The sequence below is a fragment of the Coturnix japonica genome, chromosome Z (genome assembly GCF_001577835.2).
Source record: "Coturnix japonica isolate 7356 chromosome Z, Coturnix japonica 2.1, whole genome shotgun sequence".
In the NCBI taxonomy this organism is placed as follows: Eukaryota; Metazoa; Chordata; class Aves; order Galliformes; family Phasianidae; genus Coturnix; species Coturnix japonica.
The window spans coordinates 8,673,823-8,690,224 of record NC_029547.1 but is presented as its reverse complement, the minus strand read 5'-3'; the positions used below and the strand labels follow the sequence as shown (position 1 = coordinate 8,690,224).

Genomic DNA, 16,402 nt, shown 5'->3' with positions numbered 1-16,402 from the left:
TTTCTGTTCCTGAAAAAAAAAAACTTTTTTTTTTTTTTTTTTTTTTTTTTTTTTTTTTTTTTTTTTTGAAGGAACAGGAAACACTTTGACCAGTGCTACTGGTGTTCATATGGTGACAGTGGCATTTCCCGATGTTTCTGTTGGGGTAACACTCTCAATAAAAGCCCCAGGATTTACAGAGCGTTGGCCTGATCTATTTCAGACAGGATGGGTGAAGCAAAGAGATGCAGTGTACCACTGGCTGTGCATCTGGCAAGGTAGCTTACTTTTCTGAGAGCCTGGTCACAGCAGAACGACACAGGAAGTTGCGTTAATTCATCAGTATTCAGTAAGTTCAAAGGCATTCTGACCTCGCTGTTTGCATGTCAGACCCACACTGAAGGGCTGACCAAGCTCTAGGAGAGCAGCGACTCTCCAAAGACTCACAGCTGCATTTTCATAGACCAAAAATCAGGATGAAATGGTGCAGTTGGTCCACTGCTTTTCACTGGGGACCTGAAGATGTGCCAGATAAGGTGAATCTGCTTCCAGATAGAGGTGTAGTGGGAGGCTTTGCTGTTCCCTAGGCTTGGAGCCCATGCTTGTTATGAGAATAGACTCTGGTGTGGTACAGCAGTGGCATCTTCTGCAGGCTTTTGTATGTGGGAGCTCTTCCCAGCTTCTTTGGGGATTACAACAAAAACCAAAACAACATAAAAAAACACAAAACAAACTGTGAGGTCAGGCCTAAGTTAGAGAGGGGACAATATCTGATCATTTTCTTGCTTAAAAAAGTAATTGAGAGCAGATAAGTGTTAAGAAACTGTTGAGTGATTCAGGTTTTCTGTTGACCCTCACTTAAAATTAACCCTTATAAATGTTCTGCAGTGGTTCTTGTGAAAATCTGAAGGAACCATTCCCAAGTGGGAATGTTCACCTGCTTCTACGTTTAGGGTTTGTAAATGTACATGTGGAAATATCGATGAGGAGTAGGCTAGATCATGTGAAAAATAGGGATCCCACTCTAGGTTAGGTTTGGTGTATTAGGCTGACACACTTCTTGTATGATACTGTATATTTACACCTTTATTTATATGAATAAAACTTCTTCTAATGAAAACTGTTTTAAATGCCTTGTATATTATAAACAGCGAGTGCAATAACATGAAATAGATTGTACATTTTTCAATTTGCTGTCTCTGTTATGTAAATCTGTGTCGCCATGAACTGTTTTGTTCGGGTTTTTTAGTGATTTTGAAAATAAATGGTATCCTTAGTACTCTTCTAGATACTTATTTCTGTCACACTGAGGTCTGGCTGGTCCATGGCTGGAGCTGGCCTTGCAGAGAGGAGGCTGTACTCTAAACCAGAAGTGAAATAGTGCCCTCCAAGAACAGTCATTCAGAGTAAGCAGGATAAAAGCATTTAAGTAATGTTAACAGGTGCTTGGGACCTGCTTTAGTGTCTCAGAAGATGTGTTGGGGTGGGTTTTTTTTTGTTGTTGTTTTGTTTGTTTCTTTGTTTTTTCTCCTTATCCATTTGCAAAGAGAATGAAAATGGCAAAATGGAAATAAGGAGTTGGCATTATGAGCAGCAATTTCTCGGATTCCTGACCAGCAACTGAGCTGTAAGGAAACAGGTTGTATGTACAGGAAGGATTTGTATACAGCCAGTCTTAGCTTTGTATTTGTTGTCTTCAGCCTTCCCAGGGGGTATGCTTCCCTCCAAAACACCACTGTAATGGAGGTGGCCTGGACTTGTTGTTACCTTGGTGGTGATGGAGTCAGGCTGCAGCGGGAGTTCACAGCAGGAGGCGGAGGCCAAGAGCTCCCAATGGGGAAAGCTGCTGGCATTCACCCTTTGAAGTTGCTGCACTGTGACTGGAAGCCAGCTTGCCACCCAGTAGAGCGAGTTGGCCTGGAAAGCACAGTGCAGGTGTTCTCCCCGGGAGCTGCTCTGACACGGGAAATACCGGAGGCTCCCAAAAGCAGCACTGCCTGCGAGTGCCTGGACATGTCAGCTAATCACTGCGAGGTAGGCAGAGCGGGGGAAGGAACTGGTGGGTTAAGCATTTATATCCTCCTCGCAAGCCTGCATGTCAGTGTGCATTGCTCTGCGTCTGAGTGCTGGGTTGGATGCTCGCAGCAGCTGCATGGGTGGAAACTCCCAGCCCGTGCCCTGCCTTCTCGCTCGCATGCCTCTGCTCAGTTCTCCTGACAAGCCTTGCTAACCTCTCACCATTTACGCTGATGTACAGTACTCCCAGAACAAGCTGGTGGGTCTTTGGGCAAGTGGACAAAGGAGTTTGCATTGCCGTTGCCTGCATCTCCAGGCTCGCACCCCAGAAGCTTCTGTGTTTGCTTTCAGTTTCTATATTGGGTGCTGTGGCGGGAAGGTGCAAGTGAGCAAGAGTCACGTGCGGAGGCAAAAGTCCCATCCCTTCTGCTGAATCACCCTGGAAAATGGCTGCCTCGGTCCCTTTGCTGGGTGGGAGGGCTGTCCTGCTGTCTGTCCTGCTGCTACTTCCTCCTAACACAAGCCATGATACTGGGGTCCACAGCTTCAGAGCAGCCTGGCTCTAGCAGGATCAGTCCTGAAAGCTCTTAATTAAAATCTTAATTGTTCCAGACAGTGGCTCATTACAGAGAAATACAGCAGGGATTAGACACAATGGACTTAATCCATAAATGGATTAGCAATGAGACCTCATTTAACACTAAGCCGTGTATGTTGGTGAAAAGTCAGATTTGGGTTTTCCCCAGCCCAGATGTGCTTTGTAGACCAGGCTTTTTCTGAATGTGCTGGAATGCCAGCAAAGGGAAGTCTTGTCACAAAAAGCAGAACTTTGTGCTTTCGGGCATGGTTTTTGTTTTAATTCCCGTATCACTAACATACAGGGCTGAGAGATCCAAAGAAGGTAAGTAAAGACACTGACTTAGTTGCAGTCAAATTTATCTTCCTGCCCTAAAAGTTTTGCCTCATTTGCCATTTCTGTTGTCTTTGTGTCTTTGCTGTTCTCTTCTTTTGTTAGTTTTGCTCACCCTGACTGAGGGTCCACATGCCTCATCTGTGGTTATTCATGGACACATCTAGACTTCCAGCATTGTGTCAAAATTACCACACTACCCCAAACCTAAGTGTTCTCTGTTTGTCCCCATGTGTGAGTGATGGGAAGGGCAGCCCAGCAACAACAGGCTCTCTGGGCTGTCCCCATGGCCAAGGCTTGCAGTGGCTGGAGCAATGTCTGTGTGCACAGAGGGGAGTGCAAAGGGAAGCAAAATCACTCTGATCTGCAGTGCTGCGCACCCAGGGTGCGGTCAGCCAAGAAAGGAAACCTCTTTTGATGCCAGTAATCACCCTCTCCCAAAACAAGAAGTTTCCCTTCCATCTGCACCATGTAAACCTGTGCCTGGAAGCAACTTTCCCAGCAGTCAAGAGTATTTGCTAAACTTAGCCAATAACAGAATCAGAACCTTCTTGCCTTTCTGCTGTTGATGCCACGTATATGGCCTCACCTCTCTGAATCAGTCTGATAATGCTGAACAAACAGGAGTTCCTGCCATTTTCCCCATCCTGATGATGTGTCTTCTACGCTATGCTGCTGCTCCAGCGCAGTGCTGGGGAAATCCTGGCTGCTGTGGGGGAAAGGGGCTGCCCTGGTTCCTCCTTCAGAGAGACATGGAGCAAATGTGGCCTTGTGCTCTGTCACAGCTTGGTCATGTCCCCTCGAGGAGCACAGAGGGGAAAGAAACCTGGCCCTAAATCCCTTCATGGAGGCGGCTGTGTGTCCAGGTTGGATTCTGCAGCTTGGAGCCAAAGGGAGGAGATGCAAGGATGGTAATGCAGGGAAACCCAAATGGCACAAAGCCATATGATGGCAGCAATACTTGAGGTGCCACCAGCTTTATCCAGTACTCTGGGGGGCTCATGGACTGCTGAGATTTGTATTGCCAAGAAACAACACAGGAGAAAGGTGAGCAGCAGCATTGGTACATTCACACCATTGTCCAGACAGCACTGATGCACCCAGGCAGAGCCCCGTGTCTGCAGCAATGTCAGACCTATTGCTTGCTGGCCATTCTGCTGCTGGCTTTAGAGAAAACCTTCTGGCTCAAAAGCCAGCACACCACATCCCAGTGTTTCCTGTTGCTCTGTCCCTGCAGACAAACGTCATGGCCTTGTGCCGTCTCGTGCTGACAAAAGGAAAACAAGAAAATAAGTCCCTTCCAGAGTGTATGCTAAAAATACACAGCAGTGTATGAGTTGTTGCTTTCTGAATGACTTAGAATAACATCCAGGGGGAGTGTGCTCTCTGTTGCCTGTTGTCTAGCAATTTGTTTATGAAATACCACGGGTGCATCCAGCCCCACGCCGGCTGCTAGCACGAAGCCGGTTCTCGCCCAGCTGAGTGCAATGTAAACGTGACCCGGCGGCGCATGTAGGGTCAGACAGGGGGTGTTGGTGGCTGGTTGTGGCACCAGGTGCTCGGGGTGAGTCAGGGCCCTGCAGACAGCAGTGCTGTGCTCAGCTGGGAGGTGGGGGCTTTGTGACCCAGAGAGGCAGGTTGCTGCATGGCAATAACAGTGGTGATAATGGTGCCCCTGGCATGAGCAGACTTCTAGAAAGTACTATAACAGGTGCCTCGGTGTCTCATTTTGAAGTTCAGGGGTACAGTTATGTGTTGTTATGTGATGTTCCTCTTCAAAGTTGCTGCTCTCCCAGCATCAGTCTGCTGTTGCTTTGGCGTGTGCCCTCTGATTTCCACCTATTTGGAAGGAATTTGTGTAATACGATTGCTTGTTCACAACCCTCAGAAAAAACAGTCATAACAATGACTCATTTTTCTTGCTAGCACTTCACATTTATTATCTCAACAAGAATTCAAGACATACATGCATGGGGGATACGGGGAAATGCCTGGCCTCAAGAAAAACAAACCCGTATTGAAACATCATATAATAGCAAATGCTTTGGGGAAGAAACAAAAGGAAAGGTGGGGAGGACATCAGCAGGCTCACGTACTGGCACTGATCACCTGGATACAGACTTTTTCCTGAGCTCACTGGGCGCTAGTACTTGACAGCCCTTGGAAGAACATAAAAACTTTTAACAAAAAGCAAATAGTCCTTACAGATCTAGGCAGAAAAACACTTGCACTGGTATTTCATGCAGATGCCCCCATCATAAAGCATTTATGAGAACACCTTTTTATTATAACATTTGTGTGTGCTACAGCTGGATTTATGCCCAGGCTCCGTGAGCCATGTGCTTAATTTCCTTCAGAATTTCAAAGCAGCATGCATGAAGCAGAAGACTTTTTCCAAATACATTTCAGCTCCTAATGCAAATGATGCGTGTTCCTGAGCCAGGCACAGCCAGCGGGGAGCCACCAGGCCATGGCACTGCTGATCCCACTGACTGTGGGGCAGGCAACCTTGCTGAGCAGCACACTGGTGCTTAACCAAAACTCTTTGTTTTTTTAATAAAAATACTCAGTTTTTTTATACCTGGAATACTGATGCCTGTAGATGTCAGTGAAACATGCTGCTTTGCAATACAAAGATGAATTACAGCTATTCCTTTTTGTGCTTAGTGGTCAGTGCCAAGGAGCAGCCGCCTTGCACAGCTGGTTGTGGCAGAGCAAGCAAATCTGTGTCAGCTACTTCATGGCGGCTTTGCAAAGGCAGAGACAGGAGAGAGAGCTGAAACACACGGTATAAATAAAAACAGAAAATCACTACCAGGTGGAATACAAGGAGGACTGTACAGAGCAGCAGCTGTGGAGCAAGATAAATAGCACGAGAACCAAGGACACCTCTAGAAAAAGGAAGAACGGCTCATGGCTCAGATTGGATAAATGCCCGCATGAATGGTTGAAGAGTGTTTGTGGAATGCTCCGTCAGCATGTAAAGGTGGGCAGGAAGGTTGTAGGGGTGAGTGGGAAAGCTAGGAAGAGGAAACCTGTGAAGGTATGTAAATGATGTGAGAACTTGTAATAAACGGTTCAGATCGTTCACATCTGAGTCTGTGCATCAGACACTGCACCAGGCAGGAAGAACTCCAGTAATCTGAACTGGAATTCAGGAGGTGCAACTACGCACCCTTACACAACGCAAATACAGCTGCATACCAAAGCAGAGCTCAGCTAGAGAAGCAAGCGCGTGGCCACACCTGACTTTCTGTGCTACATCTTCTGAAGGAGATGGGGATTCTGCACATCTCTGAACACTGATTGAAGAGGTAGCAACAAATGTCACCAGCCGTGGCCTTTTTATTGCTGCACCCTTGAAAGAACACTGTTCAGGAGCAAGATGTGGTGTGCAGAGGTGACACCTGCCTGGGCTGTGAGCTTAGTGCAGCTCCTCTGGAGCCAACAAGGGGAATTCTACATTACAGCAGCACATTGCCCTACTCTGGGTGCTGCAGCAGCTTCCTCTGTCCGGAAACAAAATGAGGATGCCATGAAACGAAAGAGAAACTAAGTACAAGGGAAGGATTTTCCCGTACAGAATGAATAAAGATTGCGGCTGCTTTCCTGTACTGACTGTAACAATCTGTCTTATGATTTCTTCACAGGGAGGCGGCTGCCTTCCTTGAAAAAATGGCGATCCAAAGAAAATTTGATCTTTGACTCAGATTCGACGTTATGGTCTCTTGATAAGTTATTTTGCTACTCAGAAAAACACACAGAGGAGCTGTATTGTCATCAAAAACTTCTTTTCAGTGTTGGAAGAAACCTTCCACACAACATACATCATACCTCAGTATTTCTGTACTATACATTTGTATTAATTATCTAATGGTATACTAAATTATGTTCCCCTCTGTAATTCAAGAAGTGTTTCCTGTACCATCAGAAAAGAGAGTGCTTTCTCTTCTGCTTAATATGAACTATTTCCATCATGTTTTGAGCATTTTTTCATGCTACTCTTTGAGCCTAAAGAAGTAGCATTCACTTAACAGGTCTGTGAAACACTCCTCTCATACAAAGGGGTACGCATATTTTATATATATGTAATATATATCTATGCAAATATATACATATATATAATATATAGACTATAACTATGCAATATCACATTAATTCACAGAATTGCATTTTTTTTTTATCCCCAAAGCCACTTGCTACAACAAATAACCTTTATATTAAAGCAGTGGTTTTAATGAACAAATGAGATATCCCCAACACCACCACTTCCCCATCCAGCAGAATCCGAGCTGTAGAAGATAAGGGCAGTCAGAACCTGAACGCCGGCTTTCACCTTGTTGACTCATGCCCACGTTCCACAACTTCTTTCTTTGCTTCGGAACCTTTCTGTCCGCAGTTCCTGGCTGGGATGTGGGATGCGAAGGCAACAGGGGAGGTGGGGTTGTCACAGGGTTCCCCAGCCCCAAGAAGAACAAGTTCCAACCTGCCCCTCACTACGTAGCGAGGGGCCGGTGCTCATTGCCTCCATTTTTTCCCCCAACTTAGCATCCATAAAGCAATAACGTTGTAACACTTCCCAAAGAAATCACATGGTGACAGCCATCCCTCGGCGTCTGCAGGTAGCAAAACACAAATCAAAGAGCTTTTTTTTTTTTTCCCCTCCATCTCCCAGTGTAAGTGAAATCTCTCGTTCCAGATCTGCAAAGTCGAAATCTTCCCCCTTTCTTTCTCAGCGCTGCGGGGGCGGCGGATCACGTCTTGGGGCAGAAGAGTTTAGTGATGAGGTTCAGGATCTTCTGCCTGAGGTCCGCCTTGTCGCCGATCCTGCGCAGCTCCACGGCGCACTCAGCCACCGCGTCCCTCTCTGCAAGGCACGCGCAGGGAGGTGGGGATTTAATTCGAGCGAGGTCTATTCCAGGTAGCGGCACAGGGGAAAGCAAGAAGAATATCAAGTAGAAAAAGGAAGAGGAAAAAGGAAAAGCGTGTTTTTTTCCAGCATCAAACTCTCCCCCGCAATAAAAACACCTGAGACCTGTCTCCTTTCTCCTCGCCCTACCTGCAGGCTCGGCGGGTGGAGCAGGTTTGCGTATCGTCCTGCCGGGCATCATCGCGGCAACAGCTCGGCTCGGTTCGGCTCGGCGCAGTCCGGATCCACACGGCTCGGCGGCGGCGGGACACTGCGGGCAGGCGGGGCGATGCGCGCCCTAAAAGCGGAGCGCGGCGGGGTTTTCCCTCGTAGTGACGTCAGGAACAGTGCGGGAATCCCTCCCCCACCGTGGCGGGAGCGTGTCGGAGCGAGCCCGGACCGGTGGAGGAACGCAGAAATAAAGCGGGGTGCGGGGCGTGATGAGGGGGAGGGGATGGGTGTGCGGGATGGGGGGGTGTACTTGTGTTAAAACAGTGTAAGGATGCGCAGTGTATGGGAGGTAGAAGGATGCTGACCTACACCTGCAGCTCAGGGTTCTACCCTGCTGCTGGACCCGCACGCAGTGCCCAGGCAGCTCTGGCAGCTCACCTGCAAGTCCAGGTTGTGCTACACGGAAGCAAAGCTGAAATTGCCGCATGGCCCTCGTGACTTTTGTGATCGTAGCATAGTTTTGGGAGAGCTGCCAGAGCTCCGCCAGTGAGTCATCTGTCTGCAGGAAAGTTTGGTGTGATGGCTGTTTGTGTTTACCTGAAAACGAAAACAGGTGGACAGAAAGAGAGCAAGAAGGGTCAGACGTAACAAAGAGCTGATCTGAGGCTGGGTGCAATGTATACCCACCTTTCCCATTGCAACGCAGCTACAAGCAGGAAAAGACACTGCAATTGGGAGGTCAGGAAGTGCTTTCCTGTGGGATCAGAGCCTCTGGGACAAGTGTCTACAAAGCTGATTGCTGTCTGTTGGAAGAGGAAACTTCACCAGCTCAGTTCAGAGCTCCTTTTCCCTGCGTGTCTCAGGGTGCCTTGCTGGAATCCACAGCCGGGTGTGGATATTGCACAGCTGAGGCTGCAGCACAGTGAGGTGCACCGGGCAGGCACTGTGTCAGGGCCCTCTGGCACTTTCTTTTATCTGTCCTCGTCTCTCAGCTTATGATATAATACCTACATGGTATACAGGCTTATTGGCTAGATGTGATGTTTTTAGGGTCATTTCACATCCATACCAGCACATGTGTTTGTAATGCAGGCCCATACTGAGAAAGGTGCCCTTTGGCCTTTGATTCCTGTTATGGGAGAAACTCTCTCTCCAAACAGGTCTGTTGGGTTTAGGTGGCAGGGAGGCAGCAAATAGCCCTGGGGTGCATTGTCCATGTGGCGGGTGTCCCTTGGCTGCCCACAAGTGTGCACTGCCCACAACCCCATGAACAGCAGTGCTCAGCAGCTTCAGCAGGGAACAGGGACACATCAGCCCTCTTGTTGTCCTCCCCACAGAACAAAAACTGAGGAGAAGGAACGGAGGAGCAAAGCATGAGAAAGGAGAATTGCTGCAAGCATTTATTTAGCTCATTTAAGTGGAGCCAGAAACAATTTGAGAGAGATCTACTACTCAGGCATAAAAACCAGTGCCCCTCAATCTTGATATATCATAGGATCACTGAATTAATTGAACAGAATGGGACCTCAAATCTGCCCCAGCCTCAACCCAGCCCCTGCCATGGGCTGGCTGTCCCCACTAGTTCAGGCTGCTCAGGGCCTCATCCAACCCAGCTCTGAGCACCTCCAGGGATGGGGCACCACAGCTGCTCTGGAAAGTCTGTGCCAGGACCTCACTGACCTGAGTCAAGAATTTCTCCCTAATATCTACTCTAAATCTAAAATCTCCCCTCTTTTAGTTTTAAGGAGGACCTTGTCCTATCAACTGTCAGACTGCATAAAAAGTCTTCTGCTTATAATCTCCCTTCAAGTACTGTCAGGTCGCAGCGAGATGTCCCTGCAGTCTACTCTTCTCCAGGCTGTCAAGATCAGCTCTCTCAGCCTTTCTTCATAGAACAGCTGCTCCATCCTCTGAGCATCTGCCCAGCTTAGAAAGACTCCCTTGCCAAAACGGGGAACAGCCTTTAAAGGTAGCTCATCCTACTGCCCCTGCAGCAGCACCAAGAGACGGTCTCTCTTCTTTTGGAGATACTTCCACCTGCCAGGGCAGCAGTGCACAGATCAGTGGACTAGCTGATTGGCAAGGTTCATTTATTTCTTTTTGTTACTTGAGAACAGTTGTAGGGCAAAAAGAAGAATGGGAGTCTTCAGTGTGCAAATTGGGTTTACGGGCCAGGGCACCTGCAGTGCTCACCTCTGCATGCCCTGCTGCTGCAGCCCTCCTATGTGCAGGGCAGAGAGCCCACTGCCACAGGAGGAGCTTGCTGGATGCTGGTGGGCAATGAGGCTGTGGCTGTGGGGCCACTCTTTGCCTTGCTCAATGTGGCAGGGTGAAAAATAACCTGCTGTGGTTACAGGCTGCCAGTGAGCTCTGACACTGTTGGTTTCAGTTCCTCTAAACAAAGCAGCATGGCTGTGGGAAGAGCAGCACCCCAGGAGGCTGCTCCTTAGAGTGGTCTTGAAAGCTGTGGGGCCATGGGCATAGCCTGGGGGAAAATGGGTAGGAACAGAGTTAAGCAGCCCTGGACCTCAGAGCCATTTTTCTGTTTATCAGCATCTGAAGATTGAGGGATTATGTGGCTGGGAAGGGAGAATCCCGAGATGCTGTACACGGAGCCATGCTGGTGTCAGGCACTGCGGTCTGAGCAGCGCTGGAGATCAAGAGCAGCGCGTGACCAACCTGCAGCGTGACTAATGCCAGCGGGCAGATGTGATGAAAGGAAAACGAATGTTACAGAAACAAAAACAAGAGCAGAACTGAAAGGAAAGCGAACGTTTTTTTGTTTTTGTTTTTTCTCTGAATTCTGATGCTTCTGCTGAATCAGCTTCAAGCACCACATCTCTATAAAATTAAATAAATCATTGCTGCTGTTTGGTTATGAGAATCTCTCGCTATTGAGTCCTGCTGCCCGGTGCTGGCGGCTCTGAGCTCACTGATGGGCTGTGTGCTGCTCTTTCCCTTCCTCTTTCTGCAGACTGCAGCTCGGTGGCTCCTGCAATGAGTGCTGGAGCAGGAAGCAGAGCTGTGCTGCCGGGGGTGTGAGACAAAGGTCACCCGGAACATGGTGGGTGCGGCCATGCCGGTGCATGGCTGGTGTGCCGGGCTCTGCAGGCCGTCGGGTCTTTCCGTGGTTGAAATAGATCTTCCTGTTGGTTCCTGGTTGCTGTCCTGCTGGGCTGGCTCCGGCTGTTAGAAGTAAAATCATGGAATTGTGTAGGTTGAGAAAGACCTTCAAAATCAGCAAGTGCAACCATCAGCCTGACCTACTGAGTCCCATCTCTAGGCCATGTGCCTTAATGCCACATCCATGTGTTTCCAAGAATGGGACACCACCACTGCCCTGGGCATTGCCTTCATCCTCTCTTTTCGTGTTGCAGAGCCAGGGGCTCCCCTGCATTTCCACAGCCACAAAGGAAGATGTCAGTGCAGATTCACACAGTTATATGAAAGAATTAATTCCTCTTTGAGCTGCTGGAGTGATCCAGCATCAGAGAAGGAATGAAGGAGAATTCCATTTACACCCAACTTATCTGCTGTTTAAATATTAACTAATTGCCCTACCACTAACCATAGACCTTCCCTCCTTTGCTGATTTCCCTGCCTGCTTTCCTTGGAAGCTCAGCCATGTAATGTTCTTACTCAAGATGAACTACAAGCCTTGTTCATGTACAGAAGTGCTCTCCCACTGACAGGAGGACTTTGATATCCTGGTAAATGGAAGATTTAACATGAGGCAGCGGTATAAGCTTCCAGGTCAGAAGGTCAACAGTATCATGGGATGCATCAACATAGGGGTGGCAGCAGGGAGAGGGATGGGACTGTTCCCCTCAGCTCTGCCTTCATGAGGCCCTGTCTGCAGTACTGCATCCAGGTCTGGGGCCAAGACAAGAAAGGTGTGGAGCTGTGGGTCCAGAGGAGGACCACAGAGATGCTCAGAGGATGGGACACCTATTCTATGAGGAAAGGCTATGGGAGCTGATCTTGGACATCTGGTTTGGGTTAGATATTAGGAAAAATCTGTCTCCAAAAGGGTAGCTGGCATTGGAACAGAATGTCCAGGTTAAATCACCAACCCTGCAGTTGTTTAGCATATGTGCAGAATTGGTACTGAGGGACATGATTTAGTGGGCAGTGTTGGTAGTAGGTGAAAAGCTGGACTAGATGATCTTAGATGTTTTTTTGACCTTAATGATTCTATCGATCCATGTGAGACTGTTCCCAGTTCACACTATTGGTAGTCACGAAAATGCTTTCTAAAGAGTTAAAAAGGACCCACCATAAAAGAATGCAAAATTCAGTAAGTTGTTTGTTAAGTAGGTTTCAGCACTTGTGGTGACTGACAACAGTTTCCTCATATCCTCATAAAGGCCAGTCCTGGTAACTGCTATCAAGAAGATATTAGTAAAGTAAATGTTGGCATTGATCACCATTTATCAGGCTGGTGGAGTGTTTGCATGAGTGACTTCGCAAACACTACTAAGGCTGTTAATGAAGCTGCACCTTCACTGCTTGCTTTTTTACTCTTTCTGAGGATCATGCCTATGGTTGTTGATGGTTATTTGAACATTCAATTTCAATTCACTGCCTATCAACAATATTTCATTTTAATGCTCAGGGTAATTCCTTCCCTGCATTCCTCACAATGTCCTCTGCACTTTGCCGTGATGCATACAGTCAGTACAGCAGATGCAGGAGTGAAATAAACAAGGGAAATCCCACAAATGACTTGCTTCATTCTTTCCTGACATGCTGGTGCCTTAAAGAAATCTAATAGGAGAACTGAGGAATTCAGAGCACGTTTGCTGGACACCAGCATAGTGACTTGGGATTCTGTATGTAGCAAGCCATCCTCAGTGCTGCAGCACCTCCCCTGTGCCTTGCCAGTGCTTTTCAGTTGGGACAGAACTGACTTTGCTTGGTAAGAGGCGGTCACTGAGCAGTGCTTTTGCTTTGCTGGGCTTTGTTTGAGTGATCTCCAATTGAATAATCACTTATTCCCCTAGATCCCACAAATCAGTTTTGAAGTGGGAAAGATTTTATCTGGGGAACATGTTAAATTTCTTTGTTTGGAGAAAGAGGAAACCTGAATTAATAGCAGAAAGTAGAGACTGATGCAATGAGGAGTATAATATCTTTCTGTTTGCTTCAGCAGTGCATGTACTTAAACTGGAACAATACAGAGAAGTTTGTCATGGCTCCTGTGCAAGGATGGCATGCAGATTATTGAAGTGTTCCACATTTTTTGATCTTGTGGGTGAGAATCAAGAACCAGACCAATAAAGGACATCTGGTGGTTGGGGTTTGCTAGAGCCACCTGATCAAGAGGAGGCCTTCTTACTTCAGCTGCAGCAAGTGTTGTGCTTGCAAGCTCTCACCCTTATGGAGGATGTCAACCATCAGGACATCTGCTGGGAATGTAACATGGCAGGCTGTCAGCAATCCAGGAAACTGACCAGAGAAGAAACATTTCTGGACCTGGTGCTCACCAGCACAGAGGGGCTCATTAAAAGAGGTTAAGACTTTGCACCTTGGTCTGCAGTGACAATGACATGGTTGAGTTTGTGATCTTGAGGAACATGGGAATCAGAACCCCAAACTTCAGGAAAGGATACTTTCAGGTATTCTTGGGGTATTTATGGACAGCTCTTGGGAAGCTGTCCTTAAAAACAAAGGAGTGGAGCAAAGCACTCAGATATTTACAGATGCCTTTCTGAGAGTTCAAGAGCTCTCTTTCCCCAATTTAAGAAAATTAGCAGAGGAGGCAGGAAACCAGCATGGCTAAACAAGGACCTGCTGGTCAAACTGAGAGATAATAAATAAAAGTGGAAGCAGTGGAAACAAGGATGTGTCCCCTGGAAAGAATAGAGGGGTGCAGGAAAGCCAAAGTGCAAATAAAACCATGAGGGATGTGAAAAACAAGAACAGATTCTATAGGCATACTGTCCAGAAGAAACAGGCCAAAGAGAGTGCACCCCCTCTGGTAACTGAAAAAGGAGAATGGGCTACAGTAGATAAGGAGAAGACTGAGGTACCTAATGAGTTACCTCAGTCTTCTCTGCTACTTGGGCTTCTCATGTCTCACAGCCCTGAACCTTGCATCCCTGAATCTCACTTCCCTGAACCTCTCTGTGAGAAGTGGGAGAGCAAAATCCCCCCCAGTCTGAGAGAGGAGCAAGTCCAAGACCACCTTGTTAAGACTAAATGTGGACAAGTCCATGAGGCTGGATGACTTGCATCCCAGGGTTCTGAGTGAACTGACTGATATGGCGACCAAGCCACTCTCCATCATATTTGAAAAGTTGAGTCTGTCAGGCAAAGTCCCTGGTGACTGGGGAAGGGGAAGCATCACTCCTATTTTTAAAGGAGAAAAGATGATCCAGGGAACAACAGGACAGTAAGCTTCGCCTCTCTGCCTGGGAAGATGATGGAGCTGATCCTCCTGGAAGAGATTTTAAGGCACAGAAGGGATGAACAGGTGATCTGAGATAGCCAGCATAGCTTCATCTGGCAGCCTGACTCATCTGGCAGCTTTCTGTGATGGAGTGATGGCATCTGTGAACAGAGGAAAAGAAACTGATGTCATCTACCTGGTCTTGTGAAGGTTTTTGATATGGTCCACACCACATCAATGTCTCTAAATTGAAGAGGTGTGTGTTCAAAGAGTGGCTATTCAGTGGATAAAGAATTGGTTGGATGATCTCAGCCAGAGGGTTGTGCCCAGTAGCCCTACATCCAGGTGGAGGCAGGTGATGAATGGTGTTCCCCAGGGCTCTGTGCTGGGGCAGGTCCTCATTAACATCTCTATTAGTGACACAGAAGTGGGATCAAATGCACCTTCAGCAAGTTTACTGATGGCACAAAGCTGAGCAGTGCAGTTGATACAGCAGAAGGAAGGGATACCATCCAGAGGGGGTTCAGCAACTTTGAAAATGGGCTCATCTGAACCTAGTGAGTTGAAACAAGACTAGTGCAAGGTGCTGTACTTGTGTTGGTACAGACTAGGAAAAGAACTCTTTGAGAGCAGCCCTGCAGAGGAGGACTTTGATATCCTGGTAAAGATGTAACAGTCAGTCCTGGTAAAGATGTTCAGTCAGGAGAAAAGAAGGTTGTGGGGAGATTTCATTTCAGCCTTTCAATATTTAAAGGGAGATTATAAACAGGAGGGAGATTAATTTTTTACACAAGTAGAAAGTGATACAACAAGGGGAAATGGTTTTAAACTAATACAGGGAAAATTTAGATTAGAAGTCAGAGGGAAGTATTTCACAGAGACAGTGTTAAGTCCTGGCACTGCTGCCCAGACAGCTGTGGGTGCCCCATCCCTGGAGGTGCTCAAGGCCGAGTTGGATGGGGCCCTGGGCAGCTGCAGCTGGTGGGGAGCAGTCAGCCCATGACATGGGTTGGAACTGGGTGATCTTTCAGGTTCTTTCCAGCCTAAGCCATTTTATGGTCCTATGTTACTGTGATTCTATGATCTTTTGTGAAACCTTCTCCTTTAAAATTGTGAGTCCTTAACTCTTTTTCACTGTAAAGGTTAGAGTCCTATATTTGGAAGAGGCAGACAGTATGAACAACACTGTAAGAAAGCACTGACTGTCCTCTGTTGTTGGAATCAGCTGTGATTTGTGTGAATACAAGATTAGGTGTGTTTGGTCAGCAATTGCAGAGTCGTGTCTTTGATGCAACAAGAAAATAAAGAGCATGTGTTTGGGGTTTCATTTTCAGATGTCTGTTTAGGAATAAAAAGCATGGAATCACATGACTGTATTGTGGGTAGGTAATCACGACCCAAACCTCATGAGCATCAGAACTGGCCACACGCACAGACAAGGTTCTAGGGTGAGTACCAGCAGTCCCATCTACCAGAGCATCCAGGGGGTGGAAGCTGAACTACCTTCACTTCAGGATTTGAGCACCACATCATGTCAGTGCTAATCTTACAGTATCCTTCCCTCTACATTAACAATCCCTGTACAGGCTATAGTAGCTGAAAAGTGGGGCAGACAGGAACCATGTTTGGATGAAAGATGTCAGGGTGGTCAAAGACTGAGGCCAGAGGTTTAGTTGGATTATCGCTAGAGGTGCGAAAAGGCTGCTGTCACCACATGGCATGAGGTAATCTGTCTTAAAACCTCTGTGGTTTATTACTCAGAAATGAGCTCATTTCCTTTTCATTTTCATTTTCTCACACACAGACACATATACAAAAGGAGGAGGGTGTGATGCTTTCTGCTTTTTTTAGATGGGAAAGAAAACAAAACACCCCCTCCCAGATATGGGAAGTCATCTGTTGCTGCCCTGCATACCCTCTGTGGGAGATTTTTGCCAAGAAGTGCTGCAAGAAATATGCTGTTAGCAATGACCTTGCACAGAAGGAGGAGGAGGCTTGTCCCTTCCTGCCAACCAGTGCTCCTTTC

The 16,402-nt window shown here is 47.3% G+C and overlaps 1 protein-coding gene and 1 non-coding gene across 3 annotated transcripts; one reads left to right on the top strand and one right to left on the bottom strand.

Annotated features, from left to right (window-relative positions):
- Positions 1 to 4,815: 4,815 nt before the first annotated feature.
- On the bottom strand, positions 4,816 to 9,287 carry PMAIP1 (phorbol-12-myristate-13-acetate-induced protein 1). Of its 2 annotated transcripts, none has more exons than XM_015848451.2 (2): positions 7,965 to 9,287; positions 4,816 to 7,772 (listed from the first exon to the last, which is right to left on the bottom strand). In XM_015848451.2, the coding sequence occupies exons 1-2, from the start codon at positions 8,014 to 8,016 to the stop codon at positions 7,660 to 7,662; spliced, it is 165 nt and encodes a 54-aa protein (XP_015703937.1). In that variant the 5' UTR covers positions 8,017 to 9,287; the 3' UTR covers positions 4,816 to 7,659. The 2 variants fall into 2 exon arrangements, with proteins under 2 accessions (XP_015703937.1, XP_032297315.1); XM_032441424.1 differs by having other exon boundaries at positions 4,816 to 7,817; positions 7,965 to 9,282.
- Positions 9,288 to 13,123: 3,836 nt separating this feature from the next.
- LOC116652564 lies at positions 13,124 to 13,228 on the top strand. Its single transcript, XR_004305724.1, has one exon. It is a non-coding gene; the product is annotated as a U6 spliceosomal RNA (small nuclear RNA).
- Positions 13,229 to 16,402: the final 3,174 nt, after the last annotated feature.